The sequence below is a fragment of the Rhipicephalus sanguineus genome, chromosome 4, assembly GCF_013339695.2.
Source record: "Rhipicephalus sanguineus isolate Rsan-2018 chromosome 4, BIME_Rsan_1.4, whole genome shotgun sequence".
In the NCBI taxonomy this organism is placed as follows: domain Eukaryota; kingdom Metazoa; phylum Arthropoda; class Arachnida; order Ixodida; family Ixodidae; genus Rhipicephalus; species Rhipicephalus sanguineus.
The window spans coordinates 27,880,214-27,908,210 of NC_051179.1; the positions used below are offsets into that span (position 1 = coordinate 27,880,214).

Below are 27,997 nucleotides of genomic sequence, written 5' to 3' on the forward strand. Positions count from 1 at the left end.
AGAAAGGTCAAGTTATGTCTTGAGAAAGTGCCTACGTTCTTCGTGCACGTCGTGGTGTGACGACGCTGCGATGACAGCGAACTAACCAGCTTTCTCAAATGGCTGTCAACTCGCCGGCCACTTCTCAACGCCAGCAACAGGACGAATCATCGGCCGATCCGAATGTGCCGTTCGAGGATTACGTCGGTGTGCTGTGCTACCACAGTGATACGCGATGCGGACTCGTGGACTACCCCAACAAGGGCCTCTGGTTGCCATACAAAGAAATCGTCCCCGGCGAAAGCTGGGACACTACGATGGAGACCTTGCTGCGAGACGTGAGACATTTTATTTCGTAACGCGCGACCCCTTGGGAACACACCCATGTATCGGATTACCGCGCTTTTTGATCGTTGCCTGAGCAGCAGTGGCACGTTGATTTCGCTTTCTAAGTCGTAAAATAAACGCGCGACAGCTTCGTTTGGGGTCATACTATGTCGCTGAAAATCGTCGACAATATCAAATCGACAATATCGTCGACAATATCAAAATGTCGACAAAATCGTCGACAGTCGGCAGGAAGTTTGGCTACTTCGGCAAAGCTTCGCGCTACAGGAAGCAGTCTTAGAAAAATAACGTGATGCTTTCATGTAAGTTTGTTCCGCATCAAAATGAAAAAAAAATCCACGCAGCATGGGTTCTAGGCTGCGCGCCAAAATGTATGCCTGATAACTCAATTGGTGCGCGAGTTCGCAAGATGCGAGGAGAAATAGCGCTTTCGCGATAACCGCGCCCTGAAAATTGCAGCCCTAGAAGTAAACCCATGCGCAATTTCGGTACGCTCATGGCGAAACCTTTGGGAGCAGTATGAGTGACGCTGACCGATATGTCAAACGCGCATGTTAGCAGTACGAGGCCTGTACAACGAAATTGCTTGTATAACGAAATACTTTATACGTCACTGTGGTACCCGACCTCTACAACGAAGTGACCTTTACAACGAAGCGGCCTGTAAAACTAGGTATGTTGAAGGTCTCAAACACTCTGGTACCAAGGCCAGGCAGTCAAAACAAGGCCACGGTGCGTCGGCACACCGCGACCTTCATGTGTCGTACACTTGACGAGCGCGTCATTTAAGGTCGCGCGCGCGCGCGCGTTTCAAGCGCGATGTTTACAAAAGAACTGCAGTTGAAACACTCTTGATACGTCATCGTTTCTTACGCATACGAACTGGGCCTTTGCAGTTGTCCATCAAGTCGTTCACCAATCAGGGCATCATACAAGTGTTACGGATACAACCAGCTCTTCACCGGCCATTCTTCACGAGAGTCATCTTCGCAGTGCGGGTGAATGAGCCAACAGAGCAGCCTGCAGAAGAAACGGTGCGGTTCGTCATGGCTTTTGTTTTTCTAGCTTCTCTGTTATTGTGTGGTGTACAATGGGTTGCGAAAAGATGCTACGCTAAACACTAGGAACTCGTTTTAATGTGCATGCATCAAGAAAGGAAGCTTTACCTTGCAAGCAACTTTGTGATATGTATCGTCAACTTGTGTGACGCAATGCCAAGATTGTGTGCTCAGGTTTAGGTGCCAACCAGCAGCAAGACATTTCTTTTGTCTGCTTTCACTTCTCTTTATTTTCATAATTACTACACCACAATTAGAAACTACAAATAATGGACCATTACACTTTTCTTATTGGCTTCGTGAGGTTTGTCTGACAATCGAATAGACCCCTCGATCTGCCCTCCTGTTCATCTTGATAAAATGCAGCAGCAGTCCTAGGAAGACGGATCACTGGTGGTCGAACAAGTGATGCCTCAGCATGGAGCCCAAGTTTTGACAAAGAGACTTGTCAAAACATCCCGACCTAGACAACGACAGTCCTCGTCTTGTCTTGTTGAAGCGTTGGCCCCAACCATGCAGTTTCCCTTGTTTGTCTACAGTGCATTTTGCAGCTAGATGAACCATTTGTATGACACTTCTGCTCTTTTTGAAATCTTCAGCTACAAATTTGTGTGCAGACAAAATTTATGTCTGTTGACCAAGAATTGCCAAGCTATTTAAGTTTTCGAATGCTTAGTTTATATAGTAAATGCTGCATTGACTTTTCCAGGCTCGAAGAATTGGTGAATTCTATTTACTAACAATTTTCAGTTGTTATCATCTCGTTTCGGTAAATCTGCATCTATGCAATTGTTTCTCGTAAAGGTTTCATATTGAAAACAGTAGATCTGCGCGAGCTGGTTCACGACTTTTGCTTTATTTGTCTTGATTGTTCTGTAGTCCAGAAATGCATTGCATTATTGAATACCCTTACCGAATATGTTACTTAGCTGAATGAAATCCTTAGAACTATTATAAGCAGCTGATACAATGACCAAACATGTTCCCTATTTATTTAACATTGCATTTAATGAGAAAAATGCCTGGCTAGACGTATGAATTTTTTTTCTGTAAATGTGGACGTATGACAGGCACAATGCAGTTTTTTTATGCAAGCCAGAAGCTCCTGTCATATTGAACACAATGTCGAACACAAAAAACAATTAACTTTCATCTTTGTAAACATCTCTGTGAACAAATGTGGCTTTTGACATCTTAAGTATTGCTTGAATGTCAGAGTGCAGCATTTTTTGAAGTCTTAAAGCATATAATTTTCTCCCCATAATTTACGGCATGATTGTTGTCGAGAGCCTTCTAGAATTGTTATATCTGTATATTTTGCTCTATTGTTTTCTTTTTGAACCTGTTTTTCTGACATTGTTTTGATGCAACCTGCTTGCACTGAGGTTCCACGATGCTTAGGGCAGCCACTAATTAGCAAGCAGTTCCTCTAAATTAAGGTGTACTCTAATACGGGAAAATGCTGTTGTCACTAGATTAGGCAGATATTACTGTTCTTGTACTCAGCAGTGAATGTATAACCCGTTGTTGTGGCTGAGTGGATATGATGTTTTGTACTGTAGTGTGCAAAAGGTTGGGGGTTCGATTCTTGGCTGCCACGGTGACCTTTCAGTATGAGCGAAATGTTTAATTTCTTGTGCACATTCATTCACTTGCATGTTAAGGAGACCCAGGTTGTCTAGATAAATCCAGTCTCGAACTAGGGCATCCTTCATAGTCTTCATTGTGTGGTTCTGAAACGTAATCCCCCCCCCCCCCAGGTAAGAAGGAAATAACTTTATTCTGAGTCCTGCGAGTTGGTGGGGCAGGCCGATGGGTCCACCTAGGTGACGGCCTGGAGTCCTTGAATCCTGGCGGCTTCCTCGGCCTGCTGGACAGCCCAGAGTTGATCCTCGAGGGCGGGGCTGAGCAGCGTGCACGAAGGCTGGAGGCCGCGTTCTTGTTATTGTCGCTAATCCCTCAGCATTCCCATAAATGTGCTCCAGAGTGGCTCTGGATTCACATTTTTTGCATTTGTCCGTTTCATATATATCCGAATATATGATGTGCAAGAGTGCAAAAAAAAAAGAAAAAGAAAAGAAAAGGAGAGCATCGATTGCACAAAAATGAAATGAAGCAGGGCACCACTTTGAGCTGGCATATTTTGGGTAGTAGAACATTTGTAGCAGTCTGCAGCTTGCGCAGCCAGACTTAAACATCGGGAATGCCGAAGATGGGTCGAAGGGTAACCTTTAATTGCAAAACAACTCAGCTTGCACATAAGCAATCAAACTTTTCTTGCTAGAGGCTACTCATAAACTGATGCCATTTAATTCATTTTCACTTTTTAATTTTTTTCAATAATACAATGCGATGCATTGACCGTGGTCAGGACGAAAAGATGTGGTTAGACCCCTGATGTGGACCTCTCCGCGCTGGGCATTCCAGTAGACGTGCTTCCCTCAAATAAAAGTACACACAATGAAAGTACACAAAAATGTACGAATTACCAAAGCAGTGGTAAGGTTTGCCACAGAACAATTTTAACGCGATAGCGTTAGAGAGCTCGTGTCGCAGAAATTCCGGTGTCGGCGTCGGTGTCGGCACCGTTGGTTGTGAGCGAAAAATCGTCCATGACCGAAAAATCGAGAAAGAAGCAAATAAAATAAACAATAAAATCTTCGGTCCCATTGAGGATCGAACCCAGGCCGTTCGCGTGGCAAGCAGGCGTCTTACCACAAAGCCACACTGTTACTTGCAGCTGCTTCGGAAAAAAAACACTACATAAATGTCACGTAGTGAAAGGAGTCTCCTTAACGGATTTTGTTCGGCAGGTGTCACGACGAAAACGAGCCCATACGGCGATTTGTAGGCGCATTCGCGAGGCCATCAAACTACGTCGAAAAAGGCCGGGATAGTGCAGCCATCGCCGCTAAATACACACACGAACTTTCAAACAGCTCTAAAAATGGACAACTATGTCCATCTAGCGAAAAACATCAAGCCAACGCAGCAAACAGCAAATGCTAGATAATGTGCTGCCATCTGTGAGGCATTGTGAGAAATATGTCTCGACTTTTCATGGCATCCGAGAGGGCGTGCGTGCGGCGTGTATCTTGGAGGCCATGCAACTCTTGCTTTAGATCGAAAACCTGTACCATTCACACGCGTGCATGCGTGTGTGTCTGTGTGCGTCTGTGTGTAACAATACACATTAATAAGTATGCACTTAGTGGTCGAAGTGCGCACTAGGGGCCGGATTTTGCTATCGCGTTCAACTCTTAAAGGCGAAGCTTAAGGGTCCCCCAATTTTTTTAAATATGCAATTTTATACTACAGAGTAATAGGTATTAGTATCAAGAATGTGTGGACATAAAATAGTTTCCACAGATAAGAGTGGAAGAAGAAACACTACAGTATAGTACGTAAAGAAACATATGTAGATATATACGTATATATGCGCATATGTCCATAGATATATACGTAAACATAAACATATATGGAGATTCCAGTTAACTTAATCGAGACTGAACTTACAGAATAGTACCTTACATTTCGAAAAGAATTTGAATTTTCAATTTAACATTTTAAGAGTTGATGCGTGATTGTGTCAGTCAATTATTGCTTGGTACTCATTACAAAACTTCATAATTTGGTAGCCTTTTGATTGCATCTCATAATTTGTGTGTACTCTTTCAACAACTGTATGTTTTACGCAAGTCATGACCAGTATTCTCTCTCAACTAGTGACGAGTGAATGAACCTTAGCCTCCAGATACATTCTGCAACTTTGTTTAGAAATTGTTGTAGCACCTCCTTAAAGGGGTCCTGAATCACTTTTCCAAGTAATTATGGAATGACCTCAGTATCAGAGTTTATTGCCTGCGAATCGATTGCCGTAAAAATTTTTCAAAATATATCAAGAACGAGCGGAGTTACAGGGATTTTACGCACATTTAAAGCTCTTTCTCTCTTCTCTCATACCGACGAGTACGCTGTGAGCTACACAGGGAGGGATGGTGCAGGGGAAAGAAGTTATGTCAGCGCATGTCACTACCTTGAGCGCGTGTGATGAAACGCGATAGCTCTCTCCTGTTGTGATTCCTGTGTCTGTAAGTATGGTTACTCTGTAATGTTAGCAGACTATGGAGTGCGTTGCCGGCACGTGGCGGCACACCATGCCAAAGAGCGCATCTGATCTAAATGCCGCTCTTCATTTATGTTGGCTATTGGCCAATAGCATGCTATCTGTTTGACGTCAAATAGCAAGCTCTATCAGCTCCGAAGAGAGTGAGCACTGGCTTCTGTATGAAAAAAAGGCACCTGAGCTGAGAAAATGGCAACTTTGCGCGCCACTTCTAAGCTCTCCTTGCAGTGCACGACTGCAAGATTTGGCTGACCTGTTCATAGTAGTGTCTGCTTTCCGCAAGATGTGTTTTCTTGCCAAGCTAAAAGGGTGGTTTATTACGTCCTAATGGTGTAAAAATCAGCCCTTTTGAGGCCTTCTGTTCTTTTATGGTGTAAAGCAGGCAAGCCAGGTGCACATCCAGTGGGTGTCTGCCGAGGAGATCCAGCGCATGGTGAAGGTTCGGCCGTTGCCGTTCCTCGGGGTGGAGCCCGCCGAGCTTTGTAAGCTGCTGCTGCAGAACCGGCAGCCACCCGTGCCATGCGAGTTCCTCGAGATGAACGCCAGCACGCCTCTGACGGCGCAGGGCTCGCCCACTCGACCCAGCGTGCCCGCTCGAGAGTCGCAGATTGAGCAGATGCTGGAGTCGGCGAAGTTTGGCCAACAAGGTTTGTTAAAATTGAAATGGTAAAAGCATTGAAAAACTAAGAGTTCCTTGTATATTTCCCTAAGACGACTCGAAAGCAAGAGCCATCTTCTGCTCTTTCTTCTCAGTCGATGTATTGATCCTCCTCCCCCAACTCTGAAAGCTTTCTGTGTCTAACGTAGTTTCGCACTGCCTCCAGGATCGAAGGCATTGTAAGATTTCTGCAGATCACCTGGTTTTGCGCTGCCTTCATCATTCGCCCACCTTTTACCTAGCAACAATGTCATGTGATGACACTATCATGTGATGTCATGATGATGTCACAAATTTTGGCGATATTTGATGTCATGATGATCTCACATGGTGGTGTCATCATGTGATGATGATTTTTTGCATCACTCGTGTTGACGCTGGCGCTGCGGCACACTGACGCCGCCGATGGTCAATTTTTGCATTTTATGAGGCATCTAAGGCTTTCGCCTTAATATGGGCTACTTGGTATACGTTCATAATACTCTGATGCCAAGATGGTGGCCACCGTTGGGGAGAGAACTTTTAAGGCAACGCTGTTAAGTTGAAATTTTTAGTTTATATGCACTCAGAGCCAAGCTTAGGTGTGTTTAACCATATTTGGACCTCCACTCTCAGTTACGAACCAATACATTATTAAAATGACTGTGTCATGTCCACTTTAAAAATACTGTATGTACAACACTAGTCACCTTTGTTGTGTATTTTTACCTGAAGTCTGAATTTTAAGATGTTAAAGGGGTCATGAACCACTTTTCCAAGTAATGATCTAATGACCTCAGTATTGGAGTTTACTGCCTCCCGAATCGATTGCCACAAAAATTTCTCGAATCCGTTAAGAATTAGCGGAGTTACGGGGGTTTGGCACACGGTCTCAGCGCTTTCTCTCTTTTCTCGTGCCGACGAGCGCACTGGAAGCTACACAGGGAGGGATGGCACGGGGGAAAGAAGTTACGTCAGCGCCTGTCATGAAACGCAATCGCTCTCCCGCTGTGATTCGCGTGCGCGAGTGCGGCTACCATGTACTGAGGAGTGCGGCGCCGGCAAGTGGTGGCACCTCGTGGCAAGAAGCGCATCTGATCCGAACGCCGCTCTCGATTTATGTCGGCTATCGGCCAATAAGCATGCTATGTCTCTTGCGACGTAAACTGGCAGATCCGCGACGTCAACATGCAGACGCCCCGCCCACCGACGAGAGTGAGAACCGGCCTCTGTTTGAAAAGAGGGTGCCTGGGGAAACGGCAACTTTGCACTTCGCTTGTGGCCTTTACGCGGCGCGCACGACTGTAATATTTGGCAGAGCAGTTCACAGCCGTGTCAGCTTTCCACAGGATGTGTTTTTTCAACAAGCCAAAGGGGTGCTTCATGACCCCTTTAATATGTGAATGAATTTAGACCGCAACATGTTGTTATGTCTAGTACACTCTCTGTAGTTTTATTATTTTTTTTTATGCTGGCAGAGGTATTAACAAAGGTGTGAATAAAGCTTCACCAGTTTCCTGTGTTAATGCTATTACTATGCAGTACACCAGGAGTTGCATAAACTTGTTGAATTGTTTTATTCGCCCATAAAATACCTTGTAATAACGCTTCTTCTCGCAGAGCAAGACGCCGTGCGCTTTGACTTCTGCAAATTTGCAAAGCCGAGCACGTACATGAACGAAGCAACATTCCAGAGGTACGTCACCGGCCTAGGTTGGGAGCCCTCGCCACAGCTCTCCGACTTGTTCAGGTGAGTTCTATCGCAGGCGCGTTTAGCTTTTGCCAAAAGGAGCCAAGCCGCTAGTAACATGAGTACTAATTGACAATGCTACTGCCACTGGTTGTGTCAAAAAAGAGGTTTTATTTCTAAACCCTTACATTTTTTCTGATCATAGCTGTACTACTTTGAATTAAATAGTTAAAGTGGTTCCAAAACATTTCACACTTTACAAATTAGACTCTCTTTGTAATGCCATGTAACGGACTAGATGGAATTATGTTAAATGCTCGCCTTATGACATAATTGTTTCTGACTTCCATCTGTATTGTGTTGTGCCCGTAGAACCTGTGCTTCAAAGCTCTGGATGTTGTAAATCAGAATTTTGTTGCAACCGTCGTAGCATTTAATTGGCATAAGTATAACAAGAGACTGAAGAGACAGTGTCATTCAGATTTGAAGGCAGTGTAGAAGGGTAAACCAGCCGGTAATTGTGTATTCGCAATTTTAGATGGTATTTTCAAAATAACATAAGCATAATCAACTGTCTTGAGTGAAGACAAAATGCTCTTGTGTCCAACACCTGAACTATGTGGCCAAAGTGAAAGTTCTGAGACGGGCGAAGTATTTCCACCCAAAAGGAATATCGTTTTGTTGACAGAAGAAGAACTGCACTTTTTATGGCAAATGGTACAGGGAAGTTTCTAACGTTTGGATTATGAAACAGGTGATTTCATAATGAGCACTGACAGTGCATTGAGTATTATTCTATTTATTTTTGAAGCACCGCTATCCAGTCTACACCCTTCAACTCAGGGAAGTTAACTTGATGAACACATTTACTAGCGATCACTTTATAACATGTTAGTTAAATTTGATTTAGTGGCACAAAAGGCAGTCGTCACTAAATAGGCCTGGGCGAATGTTTGAACGAATATTATGGCATTCAAATCCACTTCAACATGAGTTTGAAATTTCAGAAATTTCGAAGTATTTGAAACGAACAAACAGGTGCATTTTACCATGTGTAACCCCCTGAAATTGTGGTTTCACTGCAGCATGCGCTGCTGTGCTGGGAAACCACCTGTTTAAGAAAAATCCGCACTTCCGCGAAACCACTCTTCATGGTTAAATGTACCGTGCCCGTTCAAACTTCGCAGGTCACTCCGCCGTATAAACAAGTGGTGGAGAGGCCTGCGAACTTTTGACAGGTCCTGTACATATTAGCTGCATCCTGATTAATTTTTATAATGTTTAGAAGCATGTTATAGGGTCTTGTGTGGATTAAGCATAGCAAATTTTAAAACTTAGCATATTTTACCACTTCTAACTTTTGCCCTACTACTGTCCGAATCCTACTACTATTCTAGTTAGATTCGAACCAGAAAAGTGATATTCGCACAAGATTAGTTCTAATTCTTAAAAATATTTTGTAATTTAGTTGGGTGATGATAAAAATGCTCATTCTTTTTATAATATGTGACATATACTACTGAAGCTATTTGATTTGAAAATATTCGACCGGATCACTATTTGCTTCGAACCTCTAAGTTACTATTCATCCATTCCCATCACTGCCCTTCACTCATCCATCCCCATCACTAAACCATTCTTTATGACAGCCTGAGAATGACACTGACGGCAGTGTGCACTTACTCAGTGTGTCACTAAATATGCACTGATGCACTAAACATGCACTAAATATGCACTAAGTATGCACAGTGGCTCCAGAGACATTCCTTGCTTGACGAATTCTCAATGGCTTAAGCTTCCATTTAACCCTGGACTTCTGTTGTGTCTAGGTATGGGAGTGTGAACAGGACTATAACATATTGTGTCCAGGCAAAGAGAACATTTTTTTTTTCGTTAAGAGGATCAGGTCAGCTGTGAGACCAAAGCTTTGCGTTTTCCTTTCACTGTTATTTGTACGTCCCGTCCCAAGTTTTGTTTTTCTTGGTGCTCAGAGCGATGGACGTGCACAACCGTGGTGCGCTGACCTTCAAGGAGCTGGTGCTAGGTCTGGCGGCCATGGAACCGGGAACCCAGCACGGCGGGAACCCCGGCGAGCAGCGCTGCCGTCACATCTTTCGCCTCTACGACACCAACTGCGACGGCATTATGGAGTATTCCGAGTTCAGGCAAGCAAGCTGGCTCTCCCTACAGTGTACTGAACGAAAGTCTTGTGGGCTTATCTTTTATCTTTTTGTGAAATTGTTTATCTTTTTGTGAATATGTGTCAGTATTTAGTACTGCTCACGGAAATGCTGTCCGTCTCTCTGCCTCTGGTTTGTCTGTTCCTTGTTTGTTCATGTCAAAATCTGGGAAGCCTTGAATTTCTGTTGTGCTGCTGTTTATTTTCATAACCGTAACATTATTTGAAAAAAAAAAAACCAAGGTCTTTAGAACGTTTGTTTATATGCACTTACTTGTTTGCTCGTTAAGGATGTGCTTCTTGCTCGCTTTTCTTGCTGGTCTGCAGGAAAATGGTCAAGGACATTCAGCTCATGAGAGGGATCACCATGGATGAGGCAGCACTGGACAAGTTCACAGCTACAAGTGCTGTGTGAGTTCTTCCTCGAGTGCGTTTCGTGCCGCTAAAGAAGTGTTTACAAAGCAGTTTTGAGGACTTCAAGGCTCCATTCGTGACAACAGTGTAGGTCATCACTGTACTTTGCTATTGTAGGTTATAAAGTAGAACCACGCTTATACGTTTTTCATCTATACATTTTCCTGTGTTTAATGTTTATGGTGTCCAGTGTCGGCAAACAATCTGCGGAAGCGTGTGTTAGAATCTCCTTTTAACATATCATTCCTGCAATGTGCCTGCTTAACACATTGTAAACTGTCACTGCAACGGATATTTTTTACGTAACTAGCGAAGAAAGCTGTGTTAACTCTTGCAATACAGGAAGGAAATTGACTTGTTTTTGCAGAAACGTTCGTCATTGTACTATGAACAGGTGTTGTATACTAATTTGCATTGTCTTGCACATGTCGTGAGGCAGGAGCTTTAACTTGCCGACTGGTGGACAGCTGCCTCTGAATGAGTTTCTTCTGGCCGTCGGACAGCTCAAGTTCAGGGGCACGTCACTGTTGTTCCGGTCACCGTCTTCAGTGCTGCCCACGCTCAAGAAGAAGTAGTGAGTGCTTCTTTCTGTGAAGTCTTATATTATGTTTTCTATTACAGTAGACTCCTGTTAAACGAAAGCTGAAGGGACCAGGAAAATATGTTTCATTTAACAGGAGTTTCGTTTACTGAGAGATGAAAAGCGGTGCAGAATTCAAGCACAAAACCAATCATGTTAGAGGCAGTTGTTCCATTTAAGCATCAATTTCATTTAAGAGAGTTTCGTTTATTGAGAGTCTACTGTAAGTCTTCTGCTAAGTCATCTGTTAAGCCTAATGTTATAGACCTTTCCTTATGTACTTTACTGTATGTAAGCTTGAGTTGGTTCTACTTACCTTGCTTATGCAGTGTGACATCTAACAATGAACCTTGATTTAAGAAATTCTGCAAATGCTAAACGTGTAACATTTCAAGGTGTGGGGAGTGACGGGAGTGGTATATGCAGAAAGTTGTAGGCGTGGAAGTTAATTCATTGTATCAAGATGAAATTACCATACTTAAAAAAAAATGAATTACCTGAGTCATTGCTTGTGATGTTGTTAAAGGGCCCCTCACCAGGTGACCTAACGAATTTTAGTTAGACATTGCAAGTTGTTGTGAGCCCAATTAAGAGCATTATGCCACAAGAATATTTCTAATCGGTCGGTTAGAAGCTGAGAAAAACAATAATTTGTAGCGGCGCGAAACCATGATGCGAGGAGGCGAGCTGCAAACCCTTGCCGATCGCCCCGTGTAGCCTTCGCAAGCCAAATCTCTTCCCTGCCCTCTTCGGCACGCGAGCAGGAGGATCACATAACGCATACGCATGAACACGTCATGCGCACAAAATGTCACGAGCGCATGACGTGCCCGAACCAGCCCGAGCCCCCGAGACGCGAGCGGTGTTGTGGCGGCGTTCTTTGAGCTTCATCTCTGCAAGCTATGCCGAATGCACCCTCGCCGATCACTTGGCTTTTCAACCTATTACTGAGCACGAAAGCTGCAACATTTTTACGGACGCGACACTAGCGGTGTGCCGCATGAACATCTAGTTAGACGCGGGAGGATAAATGAGCCTAATGAGCGCTGGAACGCGGTAGAAAATTAGTTTCGTTGCAAAGGGTGGCGTCTGCACGATGTGCAAAGCGCGAGAACACGAACGCGTGCGAAACGGAGGTAGATTAGTCTCGAATCTCGCTGCGATTCGCAGTAAAAATTAAAACAGAAAACGCACACATTCTGTTTGTGTGTTTTATTATTGCTCTCAAGTTTTATTTATCCAATCAAGCAACAAATTACACCAACTAGACGTCGTGTGAAATAATTATTGCAGTGTCACGTGCTACTGTTAGCGACGTCAGAGCACAGTCGTCTACGTAGAGGAGCGATGTCACAGCACTACCATCTACGTAGGGCCATTCTCTCATGTACGTCATCCCCTCATTCTCTGGGCGCGCGGCCGCGAGAAGAAGGGCAAGCGGCGTTCAGCTTGAAATTTGACCCATTTACGTGTCGCGTAGCGTTGCAAATTTTGGCAGACGTAATCCTGAACGCTCAGTGCATGCATTGCGCTCGTCCGCTCAAAATTGCCAAACCTGGTGAGGGGCCCTTTAAGGAAGTATGGGGATGGATGGCATGCAAGAACATCCTGCAGACCTGTACAATGAAATATTAATAACATTTTTCTTGGCACCTCAACAAAGAACCTCGTCTGTTCGTCTGCAAAGACAATGCTAATTATTTTTCTCCCTCTCTTTTTCTTGATCGATAAATGTTCTTGTACATTATCATCACGTTCTGAAAAATTGTGCAACTGTTGTCAATTAACTATGCGGTTTGTGACGTTACTTCTGTGGACATTGATTTCTCTCGCATGTTTTCTGTCCTCGTTTCATCGGTGCAGCACACAGGAGTCGCTCATTGAGCCCACCACCAAGAGGTCCAAGATGTTCCACCCAACCATAGGCAATGACAACATGGATCAGAGCGCTGTGTGTGAGTGTCGTTTGTAAACTTCTTTTGTGAGGAGCAGTCAAGTCCATTTCGCAGGATTCTAGTACATTTTTTAAATGTAGGGCTCTTTTATTTGCGGCATTAGAAAAACTTGTTGGCTCCTAGGTGCTAGCCAGTACTAAGTTAGGGATAAGCACCGCAGTCTTGTGCGCTGGGAATCCTGTGCATTGGATGAGCTCAGCTAGTATTACTCAGTTGCAACCCAAGAAAAAATGTGAGCTTTGCCCACAGAATTGCGGCACTCCTGCCCTTCACCTGTGAAATACAGTTGTGCTAGCTGGTTTCCGCTCGAACCATAAGTACTCTTTCTCAGCTGATGTAAATACTATGCATATTAAGAGTTAAAGTTTCGTCGTTACTACCTAAACATTACCGTTGGCTTAGCAGCAATGTTGGAATACCTGACGAAATCTACCAGGACATTCAAGTTTCCGACCTAAAGCCTGCAAAACAAGTTGTGTCAGTATGGGAACATCAACTATATGAGAAACGTCGAGAAGTGCTTGACGTCACAAAAATGAGTAAGCACTACTGCGATGGAGCATTTATGCAAATTATCTGTGGGAGTGACAGTGATGGCTGTGGGCAGAGCTCACATTTTTTTCTAAGGCTGTAACCAACTATAGTCACGGGTAGCAGGCCCTCGAAGTGTGTGGATGTGCTGAGCTCGTCTAATGGAATTGCCTAACCTAACCTACCATAACAAGGCCAGCTGTATCACTGTGAGAGACGTCTGTTTGTGTTTTGAAAGTGACATGGCATCAGTCGACGGATGTCTTCCCATACTGCGTTTTTTTCCCCTTCGCAGCGGCCGTGGAAGACTCGGTGTCAGCTGAAGCCACAAACCGTTTCCCAAATCAGGTTGGCCAATACGAGCTGGCTACTCACTCGGTGAAGGTGCGCCGTACCGGCACCCTCGTGGACGTGCTCTCGCTTTGGCAACTTGAAGGTGAGTTCTCGCAAGGATGCCTCACATCTTGACAAGCGGTGATGCTTGCCAGCTGACAGTTAAGAGTAGTTGTAATTGCCAGAATTCAAAATCCCATAGCCGCAGTTGATACCCTTGTTGCATGGAAAAAGTGTAGCATCATTTTCAGTGAGTACACTTTAGTACAGTGTGAAGATGCTGAAGACGCTCAATGCATTTCCTTGGGATGCTTTCACAGTAGGTGCTAACAATGACGTCAGGCATTAAGGTGAAATTGTTACTTGAAAATAAATCGCTTTTCTTAAGTGTCGCTTTGATGGCATGCTGCTACACAGGAGAGAAAAGTGTCCTTTGGTATCGATGGTTATGGTGATGGATGAATAAGTAGGTGCAACATACATTTCTCATTTTAGGTAGTAAGCAGCGTTCACTAACCTTTAGTGTGTCGTATAGTTATAAACAGTACTTGGGATATACTTAGGTGCAAATGAGGGAAATAAATGCCCTGGCAGCGGTTGCTCAGACATAAACAATGTGGCGGTTATGTGGCATGGCCACTGTGATGCTCCCTGGCAATCAGGGACATGAAAAGTCTGAGCGCAGGAATAGTAAAGCATTTTTCTACGCTAGTACATTTTGTGGCGTACCCACATTCCCAATAACAAAAAGGATGGTTTAAGTGTCCTAATGACTGCTTTCAATATTACTGTGCTTTTGAGCCACTGCTGCCAACCCTACACGCTTTGACGTAGCTTTCAAATGGCACAAGTAGCGAAGTGCACTCACTTATGATGGCACTAAATTAGAATGACAGAAAGTTGATCTAGTTAGTAACGATTCATCGTCAAAGAAGATAAGGCGTGCAAACATAGGCACAAGAGAAGAGAAGAAGACAACGCAAACGCTGATAGTCGGCATTTGTGTTGTGTTGTTCTCTTGTGTAATTGCCTCTATGCTGTGTCATAGGGGTATACTAAGCTATGACAGATGCCATTGTGGAACTTTCAGGGTTAATATCGACTTCCCGGAGCTTTTTGTCGAAGCAAACTGATAGGCTACTGTGCTAGCGGTTTCGTGTACCACATTCATCAAGGCCCAACTGTGGCAAACAGGATGGAACTGGTGACCTGTGTTCAGTGGCAGAACACTGTCGTCATGCCTCGGCAGGGGCTTTTGTCGTATCAGTTGCCTTCTTTTGACATTTGGTAATAGTTGCCATTGGTGTCTGGTGTCTGGTCAAACTCTCATCTTTGCTTCTTTACTTTTAGTGTGCCAAGTGATGCAAGATTTCTGGATGTGCTTTCATTGACTGAATGCTTATGCTGATTAAGTATTGGCATGTTCTACTGCTTAATAGAAAGAAACATGTCGTGGCCTCTGCTCTGCCACTTGATGGTAGCGGTCTAATTTCTTTTTGTAGGCACAGCTGCCCTCACAAAGAGTTCCCGACTGGGTGAAAAGACGAGGTTTGAAAGGTTGCCCTCGATGGATTCGTTCAACCAAGTAAGATTTGGCGCCTCCCATCTCCTCCGAGAGCCTACATAGAACTGTGAAATATCGTTGGCCTTAATATCTGTACACAGTGAGATAGCCTTAGAATTTGGTTGTTTCACACTTTTATTTAAGTGCTATTTTTTCTATAATGAAATTGAGTAGGCAGGCTATAAAGCTGTTTCAGCTATAGCAGCATTCTTATACTGCTTGATGTGTGAACCAGGATAACTGACCCACAGATATATTTTTCCACACGTTTGAGTTATCAAAAACGAGACTTCATTGTTTCTTGACATTTTACGACAAGCTTATGCTGATATCTGCCTTTCAAGAAGTCAGGATATGTTGATCGACACTCTCTAACCTGCCTTTGACAGGTGGGCATTGGTTTGACCTTGGCAAAATTGGAATGTTAGCAGCATGTTCATTTGGCCTCATTGTTGGTACGCTTTGATAAATTGAATTGCGCGAACACTGGACAAAGAACCATGTGAAAGACCGCCAGGCTTGCAACCATACACTTTATTTGCAAAAATTGTCGATCGTTTGATCCATGGGCTAAATGCGTGTCATTGGATGGCTGACCTGTGAGCGCAGAAGTCTCACGCCAATGAGATGCTAGCGGGTCTGCGCTACTTCGAGAGGGCCATCCGCAAGGACAATCCAGAGGGACGCCCTGGAGCAGGCCGCATGTCCAAGGATGCCTTCAGCTGGGGCGAGGTGGACAGGCAGGCCCTGGCGCGTTGCCTGCTAGCGATGTGCCGGCAGACGCGCGACATCATGTTCACCGAGCCGCGTCTGCTGAAGCTCAGCGTGCCCACGTACATCCTTGGTAAGTCTCTCATGAATGTTACTATAGTTGGGCTGGTTGGTTTATGTTCAAACTGGCAAAGAGTGAAAAGCGTGACACAAGTGATGCGATAGATGTGCTGTCTAAGATCGGTGCATCCGGCCTGTTTGTACCTGTACCTTTGTTCTGTTGTCTCCACCTCTGTGCACTGCACTCATACCATGTGGAAGCATTCTACATGGAAGTACCATGTGGAAGCTGACGGTATGTGTGCATTGAAAGGATAGGAGGTGATACTGCCCTACACCTACAGGTTCTCACTTCTACAAGCAGGCATTCATGATCGTCAACTGTATGCTTGATGATCACAACCCTGTTCACACTTGAAGAAATGATGGATGACAACCGTGCGTAGACTCGGAAAACAGCTATTATGCTTGGGGCTGTTACACCACACAGGCATAGGTACTTGTTGTCAACAACATAATAGAATATCTGCGTGAAACGTATATTCAAGGTGAAAAAGAAAGAAGTTTGCATGTTACTGGCTGGAATATAGGCAGGCACAGTGTCTCTTGCGGCAGAGTGTAGTTTACCACATAAGGAAAATCAGGTGCGCAATCTTGTATGCATTCTCTAATGAAACGTTCATCCTCACCGAACACAGTTGGTCAAGGCTTGCGCTTATGTCCCCCTTTTGTGATGTTTACGTAAGCCTCGACCGATTGTGTGAGGTGAGGATGAATGTTCTATTACATTAGAGAATGCGTACAAGGTCTTACCCAGGGAGGGGCAACAGAGGCCTCCATCCTCCCTTACCATTTGCTGGAGACCGTACCGATTGTGGTGACGTTGTAGAGATTTCACACAACTTGTCTGATGGTGCTGATAACAAGTGCTTCCTGCCTGACGCGAGGCTTTCTATGTGGCATGGTTGTCTTAGGACATCAAAAATACTACGAGGTTTAAAACAAGCTCCTGCATTCTATACATGATTCAAAGCAGCTCACAAGAAGTACATCCATGTGTGACTTTTTGTGCTGCCCACTGTTACAGTATTCATTTACTACTACCGTATTGTTTGTCGGTTCCTTTATGCAGGCTTGAAAATCCTGCACTGTACGGTGAAAGATCCTTTAGCCACGCCCTTGCATAATTACGTTCTTTCTACTGCTGCCTTTGTCAGGCGACATCCACGGCAATTACCGGGACCTGGTGTGCTTTGAGAAGGCACTCTGGCGAATGGGACCCGTGCTGACGCCAGCCAACTTCCTCTTCCTCGGCGATTACGTTGACCGTGGAGAGCATGGCGTGGAGGTGTGTGTGTGGTTTTATTTGTCCTTTTTCTGTCTTTTACTAGGCAGGGCTTGAGTTCTTTTGAATAATAATGATTTACCTGCCAACTCTCCTGATTGGCCCGGGGGACTCCCGATTTTTTAGCAGTCTTCCCGATTTTACGGGCACGGCCATAAATCTCCCAAGAAACAGCTCTAGCGCCACCTTGAAAGGAAAGTAATAAAAGAGGCATTGGTTCTAAAATTTTCTGATCATGTGCAGAATGCTTAAGTTACTTTTGCCACAGTATGCTAATGTCACGCAAAAAAGCGGATTAAGGTTGGAAAGCCGGTGCTAGCTGAGATGAGACGCAGCATGTGCATGAACGCATCGTATAATTACGAGTACCAATATGATCACTGACATCTATAAAATTGAGTGGTGATCATTCCTTTATGACGTCTTGCGACCTTGAGAAAGAGTAAATCAATCCATACACCAGTTCTCTTTTGTCGTGTCTCCCCACTCCCGCTTTACGAATCTCCCAAATTTCGAGGTCACCAGGTTGGCATGTATGTGAAGAGCGGAGTACAACAAAAAACTGACAAAGGCCGACACGAAATTGAGGTCTTCTTTTGTGCGGTTTTGCAGTCGTTGCATCCAGGTGGCTTCACTGGCTCTCATTTCTTGAACAGAAATAGTTAAATGTCAGATGACACGTGGAAGCTGTCATTCTCCGTCTCACTGTAAGGTTTAGTTATGGCGTCGCAGCAGTTTTGAACGTTCATGAACGAAAATTTTGCAGTCACGTTTCTTTTCTCGGGTCAGTACAAAAGCTGCAGCAAAGTTTGAATGCAGTATATCATAATTTCTTCACCAGTGAGAGATGGGTGTTTAAACAGACTTTTTGTTGTATCTAGTGCCAGGTATCTAGTGCAGAAAAATGTGTTGCAGGATATACTTATTAGGCTTAATGCTATGTGAAGGATTGGAACGTAAGGTAACTTGTTATTCTTCTGAGTATGAATATGTAGCACATACTTTCATTTTTACTTTTACTTATGCCTTTCCCATTTTTTTCAACAGGTCATAGCACACCTGTTTGCTCAGAAGATACTGGCCCCCGACAAATTCTATCTCCTCAGAGGCAACCACGAGGTGCGAAGTGTGCAGAAGATGTTCACCTTCTACACGTAAGCTCGAGAAAAGATGCACATGCTCCTCTGTCAGGTTATTCGATTTCTAGGTTGCGAACCTGAAGCACTTGAACGCTATTCTGGAACGCTGAAGCAACGAGAAAACTGAAAAAGCGCTTCATAACTGGCGCACATGTCACACCTCTAAATCACCAGCGTAAATTTGCTCACTTGTCATATTGCGCGAGTACTGTTGGATTGCATTTAGAATTTCTGCTGTGGTGGCTTGGTGGCCATGGCATCCTGATGGTGTGCATAAGGTTGTAGGTTTGATTCCCAACTGTGGTAGCCATATCTAGATCTATGTCTAGATGGAACTGGCATGCAAAAACACCTGTGCTTTTATATTTATCGAAGTGCATGTTATGGAAACCTTGTGGGTGAAATTAATTACGAATCCCTCAACTGTAGAATCGCTTGTAGTCTATGTACAGTTGCTTTGCAGCATTAAACCATATGATTCAATTTTGATTTGATTTTGGCTTTTCTGCTAGTCCAGTGCAAAGTACTAAATTACCATCACCGGCTTTAATGATTTCTCATTGCTCAAACCAGTCCTTGCCAAATGTACCCTGAATTTGGCGCTTGAATAAAATTACCGTGTTACATGGAATGTTGCTCAATTCTGTGATGACTGACCGTATCAACATGTGAGGTCTTGTGGTTGACTCTGAAGGTTTTGTCTGCTTCACCAGTGGCTAGATAGATTGTGTACACACCCTGATCGAAGACGTACCTCTTGAACGCAGCTTTCATGCAACAGTATTCTTCAGGACGGGGCTAACCACTACTAGGAATAAGTGTGACAGATTTCAGGCATCATGCTAATACTTACCCATATGCAAAGGTCTCACTAGGCAAAATGCTGAGAAGGTTAGGCTGGCATCTGTCTTATGCTCAAATCGGTATCATTTCTGGCTCCACGCTTTCCCAGCAAATAAGCTTTTGTGTGTGTACTCAGCGCATCCCTATAGCATTGTGGTTGTAAAAGTATGGTTGCTTGTTACCATTTTAGTGTACAGAAATGTGGTTTTTTATAATATAGTTATATTATGGTTATGGGAATACTATGTGGTTACTGGTTGCTCTACTATTGCTGGCCTGTTAGACAATTTGATATTTGTATGTTTTTTTGTGTAGTAGTAGACTGCAACACCTTTTCATTGCTGAGAATATTTTCAAATTTGAGTAAATAAATGAACAAATGTGTGCATGTGAAAGTGCACTGCATTGCTACACGCAAGCACTGCGAGGAAGTTGAGATGTTTTGAAGTTTCCACTGTCTAAGCAAATTTGTTGCGTGGAACTTATTCAATAACTTATGCAAATAGCCGTGCATTGGAAAAGATGGCATGTCACACGAGACGGATGCTCATACTTCTTTCTCCTTCCTTTTTTTTTTTGTTGTGTGCAGCGAGTGCGTGAACAAGTTTGGAGATCGGGTTGGCGTAGAGGTGTGGGAGCAGATAAATGCCTGCTTCGACGTCATGCCAATCGCTGCTGTGGTGGACACAAAAGTAAGACACCTTGATGCTGAAAGTTTCTGCCTAATTAGTTCTCGATTCAGACAGATGTTTTTGAAAAAGCCACACTCACACAAAACGAGAACGAACAAGTGAGAGTGCCGCGTATTTGATATCTAAACCAAACTAGCTGACAGTAGAAACAGGTCACTTGCCAGCGCACCAGAGGAAAATCCCGTGCACAGACCAAAAACCGCAGTTTCGCCACACTTGTGCTAATCCTGCCTTGTGTCATTGTTTACGTCCTACAGGTTTATGATCACTTACATAGGACTGCATAGCATATATGTAAAAAAAAGTCACAGTTTTACTGCAAGGGTCGAAGCAATGAATGCGATAGCAACAAATTGTAGTGTTATACGAAGTGAGACTGGCAGCTAACTGTTTTGTATCCAATCTCGCGTAACTACAAAACGCTGATTTAAGAGAATACGGCCGCTCCAGGGAGAGATGCTCTGTCCGCATAGTCGCTTCGCGTTGAGAGCGCAGCATGTAGAAGGGTATATGAGCCGCCCGCTGTGATGGCTGTCGAGATAGCGCGCATGCCAGTGATCGCGACCGTGTCCTTACATTAAAAGTTCAAAGTTGCTGCTTGCGTGACGCCCTCCCCCACCTCGCATCTTTTCATGCTCGTTAAAGACGGGCGGGGTGTTTCCTGTCTGCTTCGACGGCAGGCCTCCCAAGCGGGGTGATGTTATCGCATGCACCCTCCGAGCGACGGAAATGGGTTGGCTCGTTTGATCTCTGCTTTGGCCGCGTTTGTTGCCCCTGCTCACGGGCTTTTACCCGTGGTAGAACATACGATGCGCAGGGCCTTTGTTACAGTCTTAAAATGCTACGAAATACATCTCATTTTCAACTCAATATGGAGATGGAAATTAGTTTTCTAAAGCATGAAATTTTGCCTCGCGTCGTGGAAAACTGTGTGGCATGCTTTTCACCAGTAAGCACCGACTGAAGTCTTCACCATGCTTCCATCTAGGTGTTTTGTGTGCACGGGGGCATCCCTCCTCCGTGGCTCGGTGGCGGCTACCTGGCTGCGATAAACCAGATTCCGAAGCCGCTGAGTGATCCGGAAAGCCAGTCATCACTTGCCTGGGAGCTCATGTGGAGTGACCCCATTTCGTAAGGACACTTCATGTGTGCTTCCCAGGACACTTGGCGTTGCTACACAGGGACTACACAGGAACGATGGACTTGTTAAAGCATATGTAGAGATGTAGAATCCTTGAACAGGGGGTGTCGCTGGAGCCAACATATGGACAAGTGGTCTTGTCTTCTTCAAGGAAGTTGCCGCCTTGAAGAAAACAAGAGCACTTGTTGAAACGTTCAAGGATTTTTTATTTTTTCCATTTTACCCTGAGCTTCTTCCTTGTTTGGACTTTAAAGTAGGGGTGTGCGAATATTCGAAATTTCGAATATTTTTCGAATAGTGTTTGCTATTCGATTCGATTGGCACTGAAATTTTACTATTCGAACTATTCGAACTTGCCAAAGACAAATGCAGTCAACGTCTGGTTGAAAGTGACCCCTTCAGATTTTCAATATTCTTCACCTCATTACACCCTCGTATTGCGGCAAAGCTGCCTTTCAAGCTCCGTTACGGTCGAACTTAGCCAAGAGACAAAGTCCGGTTGGAAGTGGTCCCTAGATTTTTAATATGCTTCACCTCATCACACCCCCGTATTGCGGCAAAGCTGCCTTTCAAGGTCCGTTACGGTCGAACTTAGCCAAGAGACAGTCAACGTCCGTTTGAAAGTGGTCCCTAGATTTTCAATATGCTTTACCTCATCACACCCCCGTATTGCGGCAAAGCTGCCTTTCAAACTCCGCTACGGTCGCAAATGTATTAACTCAAGAAAACGCTGGTTCCACTATGGAGATCAAAGATTTGGCAGAGTTGGGGGCTCAATTAATGCTGTTTTGGACCTGAAATTCGGGCAGGAAGTCCGAGAAATCGGACGCCAAAGCTTTTTAGCATCCAAAATTTCAGATGTTCTTATATATCGACGTCTACGAGGCAGATTTGGAACTCCGGACTTGAAGGGAGCGCACCCTTGTCTGCCACATCAGTTGGGTTTCCACAGAACTTGAAAGAGGAGGAGAGGCTGAGGAAATGGCATCTCTGCCCATCACGTGTAAAGTGTTGTCGGCAGCACTTTGGTTGCACCAAATCATGTACATAAATACAATTCGGCCTCTACATTGCCTCATTCTTGAGAAGAAAGACAACTATGAAATACGACCCCATCAGCGCTTCATCAACCTAGCGAAAAGAAACACTTTCATGTTGCTATCTCACAAGAACATACTTAAGGATTCTCTGCAACTTTTTCTGTAATTTCACTTCGAATTATTCGAAAAATGTTTGAGAAATATTCGAAAATTATTCGAAATTATTCGATTTGATTTGCACTCAATCTTTATTATTCGAATTCGCTTCGCACCCAAAATTTTGCTATTCGCAGAGCTCTACTTTAAAGCATACTACGTAGTTATACGTGCAGACATTGTAAGATCGGTAGGAAGTACAGACACTTGCAACCACAACCTAACGCTTTAACTAGAAGTGTGAAAATACACAAAACAATATGTGATTTGATGATATATTTGATCCATAGGTTATTGTGACAACACTAGCATATGAATAAACTACCAGCCGCGGTGGTCTAATGGTTATGGTGCTTGACTGCTAAGCTGAAGGTCGCGGTATCGAATGCCGGCTTGCCCTGCTGCATTTCAATGGAGGCAATATGCTAGAGGCCCATGTACTTAGATTTAGCTGCACGTTAAAGAACCCCAAGTGGTCGAAATTGCCGGAGCCCTCCACTATGATGTCTCCCATAATCATATCATATGGTTCTGGGACGTAAAACCCCAACAATTATTATATGAATAAACTATTCTGCAAAGCATGTCAGAAATCAAGAACCTCAATAGCGTGAAACTGGTGGACTGGAAATCTTCAATAACTACACTGCTATGTTTCTGCCACTTTCGTTGTGCTTCCACTAAGTATGAAATTACTGAAATAAGCAACCTAACCAACTTGCAACGTTTGTGTAGTGGCTGTTCAGTGGTATGGTGGTTATGCAGGCCGAGAGCTGTTGATCTCCTAAAACTGTTCCATATTTGAATGCCTTGTTATATTCCAGCACTGAAGCAGATCAGCAGAGGGACTTTGTGCCCAACATGAAGCGAGGCACAGCGCACATGTTCAGTGCCGAGGCCCTCGAAGAGTTCCTCGCCCGCAACGAGCTCTCGCACGTTGTCAGGGCTCACGAGGTCCAGCAGGCTGGATTTCAGGTGAGGGGCCTTCTCTCCTTTGTGCTGGAGACGTGTCCTACAAAATGAATTCATTATAGTGACTATGGGACTCAGTACCTGAGCCTTGCATACAGCAAGTTTCAATGTCATTTTGATAAGTTTCGTAAGCACACCTCTTTTGTGTGAAAGGGTTCTTAGTTGAGCTAGTTTGACCCTCTGTGTCAACTGAGTGAATAAAATTACCGTATATTGCCGATTATACGTCGACCCCCCAACTTGCAACCCCTTCTAGGGAAAAAAAAAATTGACTCCAAACACAGCCTCATGCTGCAGCCATAGCTCACCAATAAGTTTTTCAGAAGAAGGAGTGATGCAAAGAAACGTTTATTTGCCCGTGAAACATTGCTTACGACTTGTCGTCGCTTGAGAGAAGGACGCAGTCACAGTCATTGCCATCGTGTGAGCCACTGCTGCTGCTCGCCGTCGGAATGGGTGCCGGTGGTCGTGAACCCAATCTCGAACCGCTTCCTCAACGGCAGGGTATCGTCCAGACTTCGGTCCGCGAAAGGAACGGCGTGTAGCAGCGCATGCGAAGATCTTGGTCCTTTGTTTTCTCCATTCACTCATGCACTTTTCCGACACATCAAAGTTGCGCCTTGCTTCAGCGTTGCTTTCCGACTCTGCGTAAAGGATCGCTTGCCTCTTGAAAGCAGCGCTTTACTGTTACCGGCGTGGTGGTGGCATCTTGGCGTCCGTTTGGCAGCGTCGCAAATCGCGCACACCACTGCTCGCAAGCGCAGCCAAATGCAGAAATGGCGAACAGGCGTGAGTGCAAAAAGACGCGAAGACGCTTGTGGGCGCATGTGACTGGTCATGTGGTTTAGTTCCCTGCGAAGTGTTGCCAGCCCACACGGACACCGATGGTTTGTTAATGAATCGTTTCTATTGTATGAAAAGAAAACTGCAGGGCGCATTGCAAGGTAAATTCCTCTTTATTCATAGAGCATCGCTCACCCTCTATCAAAGGTTTGAAATGCTGCTTTCGAGACCGTGTTTCCCAAGCAGTTCGCATTAATGCCGTGCGGCGGTGATTTTTAAACGCTGTCCGTAGTTTCGCATCGCGTGGTTTCGCTATAGTTTCGCGATCGTCGTGGCAGATTGCAAAAATGTCCGGCTCTGGAAGCGGCGCGTGCGCGTTGGGAGATAGCTGTTGCCGCGACTCTGCTGCCTCTGCGGCTGATGTTATCGATGCGTCGAATAGCAGGAAATCCGAGGACGACGACCTTTCGTCAGACCCCACAGATAAGTCGACTTTACAATTCTGCGTATAGGTCGACTCCGATTATAGATCGAACCCCGAACTTTGGAAGGTCATTTTATGAAAAAAACGTCGACTTATAATCGGCAATATACGGTAAGTAATGGAGTTCAGGATGTGGCTTGATAGTTCTTTCAGTATGAAAATGACATTAATAATAGTGGCCATGCTTGTTACATAAAACACAAGGCCAGGAGGAACTTTTCCAGTCTAGCATGACTGATTATGTAGGCCTTTAAGAAGGAATCTTGTAGAACCTGTATTGTTTTGGCTGTTAATGTCATTGACATGTGGTAGCAGCACATATCGTTTTACGAACAGTAGTGATGCAGACTTTAAGCACGAACGGTCGCACACATTTTAGGCTGTAGTATTTCCAAATGGGATATTATTAGGAAAGCATTGAGCTAATTTATGGTCCACCACCCTGCACACATTTTTTTAGCCACTGTCAATAGTGGTGCAGCACATGTTTGGACATGGCATGGCGGTGTAGTGCACGTTTGGTCATGCAAGTCTTCGGCATGACCTCTGAGATAAGGGGGCACTGAAACGCCTTGGAGATAGCGTGCCCGGACCTGTGTCATGGCACAAACCACCAGATGCACATTCCATCCGCTTCAGTGCTATTCAATGCTGTTTCAAGGCTTTTGACAACAAACCTACCCTGTGGCCTCGCTACAATTTCTTCTGTTGTGTACACTATACTCACTCGTAATGACCTTAGCCAAAGTGAAATTTTTTGCAGTTAGGTTTTACAACTGTCACATGACCAACCAATGACACTTCTGCGTCATGCCTGTCTGTGTCGTCCGCTGCAGGTGCAGCAGAAGGGCAAGTTGTTGACTGTCTTCTCGTCGTCGCACTACTGCGGCGGATCGAATGAGGCGGCCTGCATCCTCGCGGACCGGCAGAAATTGAGGACGATTCGACTGGACACTACCTGAGAGCCACCTGTGCTCTCTTATTGCTTCCATTTCTTTCTCGTGACTGCTCGTTGTGTACAAAAGCATGGCAGAAAAGTTCAGTGTACAGGGCTAGAGCCGATATTTTCATACAGCAGGACCGCATTGCTGGCATGCGCGTACATTTCTTAACTGTGTGCAAATCAGATAAAACTGCTTTGCTGTTATTTTTTTCATTATTTACTCGAAGCCTCTCATTTTGTATTGCCTGTTAGATTGCTTTATTTCTAATGTTCCTAGCGGAATACATTTTTATAAAGGCACTGAAGGAGCTTGCACTTTAGTCCCTATATCTTCTTTTAATTACCTTGCAGGTTTTAACGTGGTCGCTTGTTTACTAATTAGCGATGTACAGGGCATTAGGAATTTACTTACCAAAGTGCTATTTGACATGCCAAGTGTTCGTCACTGGCACGTCTAACATCACGATAGCTTGCTATGTTTCGTTTGTATGGCTTGGAGTTTGTTAAACGTATGTGCTTGTAAACATGTATACAGGATTCTGTTTTCATAATGCGCCTAAGTTGGCCTGAAGCACTACACCTCACAACACTTTGTTTTTGACTGGTTTGTGGATTTTTATGTTGCTAATCCATTATCAGTTCGCAACATACATGGAGTTAGGAATTGACTGACCCCAGCAGGCTGTTGAACATAAGAAATAATTATCTCTATCATGTCAAGCTGCATGGTACTACTATTTTATCCCATTTTAGTGGCAGTGTTTTGCCTGCCATAGTTTGAAGTTACTTTACTGCACTATATGTTTACAAGGGCATGCAGAAATATTTTCCTACTACATGTTCTGAATCTGAGACGTTCACTACAATGCGGTCTTGGGTGTACCAACCAGTTATTCATCTACTAGGCACAATGAACATCATTTGACGAAATGGGCTGGATTTCTGTTTATCTGATTTCTGATGTAATCCTGCACCGTGCATCAAGTGTGAGGAGTTGAATCTTCACCCTTCTTATATACTTGCGGGTGATTGGGTACTCTCAAAGACAGTAGTGCTAAGAGCCAGTGCCAAATAGTTATGTGGAAAGGCACGTGTTCACAAACGTGCACCTTTTACCATATTTAGTGTTGCATTTTAATTTTTGTTGGCAGAGAACTATTTAGCGCTTAGCACTAATTTACAAGCAGTGACTTGTTGCATCCGTGTGATAACACTTCTTTACAAGCCTATGATCCTAAATAGTATTCATTATAACGAGAGATAAGGATTGTAGTTATTTGAGTAGGCTGGAATTCTGTATTTGTGCAGTTAATTAGCTATCAACAGCGGGCAGAAGTAAAAAGTAACATCACACATGCTGCCCTTGTGGCCATCTTCTGTTCCTTACTGCATGCTAAGATGCCCCCCCTCCCCCTGCCCACCCCTTGTGTTCCACTGTCCTCCTCACACCTAGTGCCATCCTGTGAGTGTTGTGGAAACCCCAGCACTTTCAGTGTTGCCATCTGTAGCTTGTCCACATAACTGCGGCTTCTTAGCAAGGCTTCATCCTCGTCACAATGTGCAAAGTGAATGCACAAAGTGAATGTGTAGCAGTTAGAATGTATATGCCATCACGCTAGCTTTTATTTTGTACACGGCTTTGGTGAGAATTTATAAACCTGCAAAAAAAAAAAACTCACAGTGTCCCTGATGCGTTCACTTAAGACGACCTGAAGGCGAAAGCCATCTTCTTTTTCTTCTCCGTCGATGTACTGATCCTGCCGTGCCACTCTTCGAAAGCTTTGTGCACCTAACGTGGTTTTGCGCTGCCTCTAAGATCGGAGCATCTCACCTGGTCTTGCATTGTCTCCGTGATTGGACCACCTTGGACCAAGTTATGATGTCATGTGATGACATCATCACGTGATGATGACTGTTTGCATCACTCGTCCCTGATGCCGACAGTCAAATTTCGCGTTTGATCAGGCACCTAAGGCTTTTGTCTTAAAAAAAGGTTCAGGCTGGCTGGAATTTACTGGCAATGTCTTCTAACGAGAATGACTTAGCTCATTTTAACCTTCATCTGTGCCATTAGTTTTCAAATAACGGCGAGCTCATTTTTTCTGAAACTGTTGAAGCCCAAGTTCATTCCATCATTGATCTCTCCATTTTCACCGTCGCAAAAGTTGCCATTTGTGGTGCGGTAAAATACATATATGATAGCCGCTTTTCGCGGAATAGGTTTAGTATTACACTTCGTCAGATGTAGCAGTGATGACTGAGTGCGTCTTTCATGTTTAGGCAAGCACGTGTAA

General features: G+C 44.4%; 2 protein-coding genes across 2 annotated transcripts in view; one reads left to right on the plus strand and one right to left on the minus strand.

Moving 5' to 3' along the window:
* The window catches only part of LOC119389686 (sodium- and chloride-dependent GABA transporter ine-like), a 272,940-nt gene that overhangs the window by 155,872 nt on the left and 89,071 nt on the right, over nt 1-27,997 (minus strand).
* LOC119389689 (uncharacterized) lies at nt 25-27,991 on the plus strand. Its single transcript, XM_037657052.2, has 17 exons — nt 25-317; nt 1,224-1,361; nt 5,894-6,158; nt 7,769-7,898; nt 9,830-10,003; nt 10,345-10,428; nt 10,871-11,005; nt 12,875-12,966; nt 13,793-13,933; nt 15,333-15,415; nt 16,004-16,238; nt 17,383-17,513; nt 18,558-18,664; nt 20,082-20,184; nt 21,173-21,315; nt 23,346-23,496; nt 25,597-27,991. Exons 1-17 carry the CDS (start codon nt 99-101, stop codon nt 25,720-25,722), a joined length of 2,457 nt encoding a protein of 818 aa, XP_037512980.1. The 5' UTR covers nt 25-98; the 3' UTR covers nt 25,723-27,991.

Coding starts and splice junctions, on each gene's coding strand:
- LOC119389689 (XM_037657052.2), top strand. CDS start 99: ATGGCTGTCAACTCGCCGGCCACTTCTCAACGCCAGCAACAGGACGAA. Junction 16,239..17,382: donor CGTGCCCACGTACATCCTTG/GTAAGTCTCTCA, acceptor TGCCTTTGTCAG/GCGACATCCACGGCAATTAC. Junction 20,185..21,172: donor CTGCTGTGGTGGACACAAAA/GTAAGACACCTT, acceptor GCTTCCATCTAG/GTGTTTTGTGTGCACGGGGG.